This window comes from Morus notabilis, unplaced genomic scaffold (genome assembly GCF_000414095.1).
Source record: "Morus notabilis unplaced genomic scaffold, ASM41409v2 Scaffold594, whole genome shotgun sequence".
In the NCBI taxonomy this organism is placed as follows: domain Eukaryota; kingdom Viridiplantae; phylum Streptophyta; class Magnoliopsida; order Rosales; family Moraceae; genus Morus; species Morus notabilis.
In genome coordinates, this window is record NW_010359491.1 from 26,601 (window position 1) to 34,018 (window position 7,418).

Sequence of the window (7,418 nt, forward strand, 5' to 3'; positions counted from 1 at the left end):
CCATGCAGCTCCGCCGCTGCACACGGCCACACAACATGAAAATTTGTGTCAATAAAAACAAAAATCTTATCATGAACCTTCTCCTCCATTACCACCCACTTCCAAAAAAAAAAAAAAAAAAAAAATCAAAGCAAATGTCTTCTGCAGCCTCCTGAAATATCAGAACTTTTTTGTTTTCATTCCCTTTTAGGAAAACCATTAGTTTAGATTTTTGTGTCTATATTTAAAGTGATAAATAAAGAAAACGATAAAAACTACCGCCAAAGATTGATAAGGAATCTTTTCTCGAGAACCACAGAAAGGAAAATAGTTGAGATATTTGGACGGTATCTTGAATGTATAAAACTACCGCCATATTTATCGTTCAAGAACATTCAACGTTTGAACCATTTTTAAATCAATCAACAAAAAAAAAAAAAAGGGTTCATAGTTCAGAAAGATGGAAGCAGGGAAAGGTCCAGTATTAGTAACAGGTGGCACAGGATACATAGGATCTTGGTTGATATTTAGACTTCTTGATCAAGGTTACTCGGTGAGAACTACTGTTAGAGCCAACTCAAGTGAGCCTTTTCTTTCCTTAATACTTTTTTAAGAATATATTTTGGCCAGTGATGATTTCTAGATGAAGTTATTTTGTAGCAATTCTAGGATCTTTTTTTATTTATTTTTTAAATGTTAACAATGTAGTTAAAGAATCTCTAGCCCTCTTGGTTATTTTATTTAATGTAGTTAACACAAGAAAGTATGTTCATTGGAGGATGGTATAGATTCAACATAAAGTTGTAATCTAAAGGTACAAATGTATCACACTCAAAAGTACAAAGTCTAATTTTTGACAAGCACAAAATACATGGTATAAAAATGAAAAAAAGAAAAAAATTAATATTATATGTGGACTAGTGATATTGTAACGACCCCTCACGGACTGTCACAGTTATCTTAACTTTCAAACATTTACCTCTTAAAGAATGCAAAAAATAGTTAAACTTGAAACACTTTACTTTGAATGACTTAAAGAAAAGCCTAGATTTTTTTAAACATATTATCTTTAAAATTTTTGAACTTCCTCAAAGAAAAATAAAATAACCTTTCGGTTCAACTTAATTATTAAAATCTATACCGTGAAATAAACTAAAAAAAAGTCAAATATTCTTCAAATCAAAACCACCATATACCAAAGTTCCAAAACAATATAAATAAAACTAAAAACTTTGTTTAACATTAAACACTTTCATCCCATGATCGTTTCTCCCGTTTTCCTATCACGCATAGCTCGTATCCGCTCCAATATTCTCCATGGCTACATCTTACCCTTTAGATTGTCTGCAACATGAAATAACTTATATAAGCAAGGGCTTAGTAAGACACTTAATTCTCACAAATTTAAATGAACATTTTTATTCATCAACAATAAACATCATCATGAGAATAATTATTTTTGAACATGTTTAAACTTTAAAAATCCATCATATATTGGGCCCGGCGTTGTACCATCATAGCGCGCTAGCCATAGAAAGCATGAGATAGCAAATCCCATACCAACCGTGGTAATAAGACCGCTCACCGGTCACCATCAAGGGTGTACAACGCCATTTAAAAATATAAAAATACATATATACATTTTTCTTCAAAACGTCATCATAAGAGGATTATTAAAAACGTCATAACATCATCATAAACATCAAAATCATATACTTCTCAATTCTTCAATTCATGTTACAAGTGAGAGTGTACTTACATAAATACCTTACTTAACCTTTTTAAATGTTCCAACGGTGACGCGACGAATGAGGTCCTCGGGTACTCACTTCTAAAACCGTTCATGCCATAAATCATAAATATAATAAAATTAAAAACATTAATTCATCAAATCCATCAATCATATTAAATCAGCACCTAAAAGGCCAATTCCATCATTTAATAACATCAAGACACAAAAATCCCAGTAATTCCATCATTTAAAAATTGACAGCCTGATCTTTATCTCTTTAAAAATTCATAACAAACCATAGAAAACGTAAAACGACCTGAAACTGGTGCTAAATGAAAATAGACATCAAGATCTTTCCAACGACACCTTATTTGTTAAAAACGGAGTTCATTTGGTCCCTCAAACACTATTTTAAACTCAGATCATATTAGCTGGAAAATTCCAGCAGAGTAAACTCCGAAAATACCAAAATAAATTCATTAAAGATAAAATCATTTCCAACCATATGTATACTTTAACCAGCCCTAAAACATGTTCCTAAAACATTCAAATTACACATTCTATGAAAATTCTCATGGCAAAGCGAACTAGAAACATCAATATGACCATCAAAATTCACATATCTTGCAACTCGAATCCAAAAACAATATGCTAACTCATGTTTCTATGAAATCACAATTTATAACATAAAAAGGAAACAACAAAATTAAAAAATAACATAATTCCTAACATGTCTCTCTAGAATTTATCAAATTATGAAGACACCATAACACCCAAAATAATAACCGTGTCGTACATGATTATCCCAAAATAAAGCATACAATCATGAACATTAAAACCTCACCCAAATCACATATATCATTCCTCAATCTTCAACCAAAAATAAATTATTCATTATGCCTTTAAACCAACACCCAACACCAACGGAAAACACCTAATAACCATGAATACTATATTAGAGATGGAACATACCTTGAAATCTTCTTGATTGTGGCTAGAAGAACCAAAGGTTTACAAAAAGGGGTTAAAATAATGGAGGTTTGATGGCTGGTTTTGGAGGCTCTCTATTGTGGTGTTCTTGGACGTGTAAGAAAGAAGAAGAAAGAGGGGTAGAGAGAGTAAGAGCTTGAAAATGTTTATTGGCTCATAAATCATATAAAATTAAAAGGGATTAATTTGATATTAATTGGGATTAATTTTGTGATTAAATCACCCCTTAACAGCTGGGGGAATGGCTGTCATTAGGGTATAAAATCGTGTGGAAGGCAAATAAAAGAGTTAGGTCAACTTCTAGAATTTCCGTTCTTGTTCACGTGCAGTAACCTGGTCGGAGACTGCTAGATATCCTGATGGTATACTGGCCACATCTTCTTTCTCTGATATCCGATTTGCACAAATGAGAAGGCGTTGGAAAGCTTATGAAAAGTTCTACAACTTTGTATAGACTATGGAATAATTTCAGAATTTTAAAGGTCCAAAATAGAGCTGAAAATTAATGTCATATAAATGGTTCTTTTGTCTAAAAAGAAAAATCAAGGAAAAACTTAGAATTTTCTTAAGACACTTAATTCCACGCATTATAACATGAAGTACATCATATCATGAGCATATATTCATTTATCAAATCATTAAAAAAAAATGAACATATATATATATATATATAATTTTTATAACATAGCATGAACTTGTTCTTAGCATCTCGAGTCCACGTCGCGTTCACTTGTAAAATATAACTCAATGTAATGTTAGAATTAACTATATATAATATCATAACATTATTCAAGTTAACTCCTAACATCTACTTCTAAAAATTTTATCGGTTTAGAAAAATGGGTGTTACAGATATTGCATTCAAAATTATAAAGTATCGACATTGAGAATAATGATGTGCGCAGGGCATAAGAAAGACCTTAGCTTCCTCAAAAGTCTACCTGGAGCATCAGAAAGGCTCGAAATTTTTGACGCGGATCTCGACAATCCGAAAAGTTTTGTAGCAGCCATTGAAGGGTGCACGGGAGTCTTCCATGTTGCCACTCCACTAGATTTCGGGAACAAAGAATCAACGGAAATAGTGATCAAAAGATCTATAGATGGGGCAATAGGGATCTTACAAGCAAGCCTAGATTCCAAAACAGTGAAGAAAGTTGTCTACACTTCTAGTTCCGTAACTGTGCTGTTTAATGGCAAGGACTTAGATGAAATGGATGAGAGTTTTTGGACTGATATTGACTACGTTAATAGTCTCAACTCTCATGTATCTTGTTACCTGATCTCTAAGACCTTAACCGAAAAGGCAATCCTTAACTTTTCAGAAAAACATGGCTTGGACGTTGCCACATTGATTCTCTGTTATATTTCCGGCCCTTTCATTTGTCCTGAGATCCCTCGTTCTGTTGTGTCGGTATTCGAAATGATCGTTGGTAAGCATATTAATGTTGCCTAATTTTGGGACAAACAGTTTTGGTCTTACTAGCTGTTTAAATAGTTAAAAAATATTAGAAATCTCCTCATAAATCATATATGTGATCAATCTGACATATGTAACATAATGAAACTAATTTAGTATAAAACGATAATTCTACTTCAACGAAACTCACAGTATCGATACCTAATTCGCATTTTTGATGTTCGTGATCATGTCTATCATTGCTCTTATATATGCAGGAAACAAGAGTGAATCTAATACTCTTACCCGTTTCGATACGGCGCATGTGGATGATGTTGCTAGAGCTCAAATTTTCCTATTTGAAAACCCCAAGGCAAAAGGGCGGTATAATTGCTCAGCAAATATTATAGAAGTTGAAAGTACAGCCAAGTTACTTTCTACCAAATACCCGGGACTTAAGTTTCCTTGTAAAGGGTGAGTTTAATTATCCTTTTTCAATTGTATTTTTGGATTCTTCTATCATTTGGTTGGTTATATATCATCTCAAATTTAAGAGTGATATCTGTGCAGTTCTCAAATTATAATGAAAGCCGATTGGCCATCCCTCTCGTCAAAGAAGCTAATAGAGTCAGGTTTCCAATACAAGTATGGAGTTGAAGAAATGTTTGATGATGCAGTCAAATCCTCTAAAGAAAAGGGGTATCTATAGTGTGTTTTGTTTTCTTTTCAGCCTAATAAAGCTCTAAAAAGCATATGAATAAGTACATGTTCTGTTGATCGAAATAAAGCTCTAAAAGCATATGAAGTTTTCTGCATGATTTTCACGACGTTTATTGAAAATGTAGCAGTTTAATTTTGCTGAGGAAAAGGGATTTCAGAGCCCACTTTTTCTTTCCAGAACATCCAAAGGCAAAGGGGAATATATAATTATGGATAATGGGTTTTGTCTGTTGGAATTATGCCTTGGTTACCTATTTTGAGATTTGATTTTTACTGGGATCCTTTCGTGTTAGTGAAGGTTCAAATCGTTTCATTTTCTTTTTTCTATGAGGAGATCAAAACTAGATATTGATATGCTTTAAATGATTTATCAATGAATAAGAAATTGATACGCAAAATACACTCAAGGAGTTGAAAAAAATAAAAATAAAAGGGAAATGCTTGTCCCACGTTAAAAAGAGCAAAGACCCTTGTTGTTTATATCTGGTTACTTATTAATTTGCTCATAGGTAAGCTTAGGTCTGTTCAAAAAATAAAAAAAAATCTACTCCAATTGAAAAACAACATGCAAAAAATCGATAAAATCGGTCGCCGACCATGCCGGTCAGTTAACAAACCGTTCTTGTTGGACAAAAGCACAAATTTAGTTGTTCATCAACCCGTGAGTAAAGCTGGAACACTTAACAAATTTATTTTCATAAATTTTAAACGTTTGTTCACATAACTCTAGTTTGTCGATCATATTGGTTTTAAAGGGAAAAAAATGTTGACTTTAATCTTGAGTGGTAGTTGACGGCCTCACATCATATATGTTACTTGCGTTCGGTGGACCAATAACTAAGAATAAGACTTTAATGTTGAGTGTCTTGAGTGGTTGATGGACTCAAATCATATGCAGTATGTTACTTGACATTCGGTGAACCAGTAGCTCGAATAGAAGATTTACACATTAAATAGCAGTAAATAAAAAATTTACGTGGTCAAAAATGTTTTTACTGCTATTTATTTTAAATATTTCAGAATTTGCTGTTTATTTAATTTAGTTTTATAAATCTACTATGTACTACAATTTTTGTTTACAATATAGTAACCCTTACACAAGGCAAAACAATAGTTTGTAAATAAAGAGGCTAAAGACAGCTATTTAACAAACCACATAAAGTAAGGTCCCGTTTGGTTAGATTTTAGTTTAATCCAATCCCATGTGTGGGGTTGTGTCATTAGGATGAGGGCATTTTTATAAAATTTTAAAATTTAAGGTTAAAAGTACTTTTTTAAAATTTAAGGGGCAAAATATAATATTTTAAAAACATTTTACTCATATAAAAGTTATCATTTGACCCCTTAACTTTTAAACAATTAGAATTAGACCCCAAAGTTTATAAAAATTTATAATAGGTCCCTAATTGTTTTCACAATGTGCTTTAGTAAAAAATTATCTCATGCTTCCATAACGGATAACAACATTCCTTTGTAAGGGGGTTTGATAATGGACTGGATAAAAATTTATGCAATCAAATACTTTATAAATATGCACCAAACACAATATTAATAGTTAATCTTATATAATCCTCTTTAATCCTGTGTACCAAACTGGCCCTAAAAGAACTAAAATAGCAAAGTCTGGAGAAGTAAAACGACTAGGCAGCAGGAGTATTTGGTGCTTCTGCATCATATGTAATGACTGCGAAAATTTCAGACCTTAAGTAATACAATTCATGTATTTTTAAGCCAAGGATTTTCTTAGAAAATATTATGTTATATTGTGAATGGAGGATTTATGGAATTAATATATGTATTCCTAAATTCTATAGCAAATTTCATGTTAAGTTCATGTTTCGATCAAGTAAATTCGATCGATAAATTCTCGCCGTATTTTAAGGCAGAATAATTTTCAGTACAAGTATAGTTTGAGAATCTTAATTTCAAGAATCTCTAAGCACAGCACGATGTTAGCGGCATATAAAAAAAAAACGCACTGACATTTTAAAAGAAGAAAAAAAATCCTTAATTGCCAAACAGTTAGGTTAAAGTCACAAGATAAATACCTATAGTAGATGGATACAATATGAGCTCGGGAGTTGACACTGTCAGAAACGTCATTCTCGGGATAGAATACAGAAAATTAAAATTTAGAATTTGTTCAGTCTAAAATTAATTTTAAGACTTGAAACAGTTTGAAATATTACGCGAGTAAGAATATAAAACAATATTGAATTATTCAGAAATTGATATTGGACTGTAAGTAGTAGATTAACTTACGTGAGCTAAACTAATTACCTCTAATCAGTATAAATTTAATCTGTTTAGAGGAAATAATTGAGGATAAGGTCAGGCACGTAATCTTGCCTTAATCAGATACTTTATATAGTGAAATTTTTAGGGTTCTTGCACTTTCTTTCTCTTATTCTCGCTCATTCTCTCTCTCCTCTCACGTTCTCTCTCACACAAACCATCAATGGCCAAATACCCAAGTTCAGATTCCAACCTCTGTTTTTGACACCGACGGTGTCAATAGAAAGATCTCGACGAGCTGAGTTCAACGACATGCGGCACGACCTCCAACCCCGCCGGAATCAGCCGCAATCGCCGGCGGAAGTT

At 32.4% G+C, this 7,418-nt stretch overlaps 1 protein-coding gene across 1 annotated transcript; it reads left to right on the forward strand.

Annotated features, from left to right (window-relative positions):
* Positions 1-439: 439 nt before the first annotated feature.
* Positions 440-4,806, forward strand: LOC21405234 (vestitone reductase). Its single transcript, XM_010094523.2, has 4 exons — positions 440-560; positions 3,607-4,131; positions 4,376-4,571; positions 4,668-4,806. The coding sequence occupies exons 1-4, from the start codon at positions 440-442 to the stop codon at positions 4,804-4,806; spliced, it is 981 nt and encodes a 326-aa protein (XP_010092825.2).
* The last annotated feature ends 2,612 nt before the right edge of the window (positions 4,807-7,418 follow it).

Excerpts from the sequence above, each read along its gene's own strand:
- LOC21405234 (XM_010094523.2), top strand. The coding sequence starts at position 440 with ATGGAAGCAGGGAAAGGTCCAGTATTAGTAACAGGTGGCACAGGATAC. Across the intron at positions 561-3,606 it reads TACTGTTAGAGCCAACTCAA|GGCATAAGAAAGACCTTAGC; the intron begins GTGAGCCTTTTC and ends TGATGTGCGCAG. Across the intron at positions 4,132-4,375 it reads GGTATTCGAAATGATCGTTG|GAAACAAGAGTGAATCTAAT; the intron begins GTAAGCATATTA and ends TTATATATGCAG.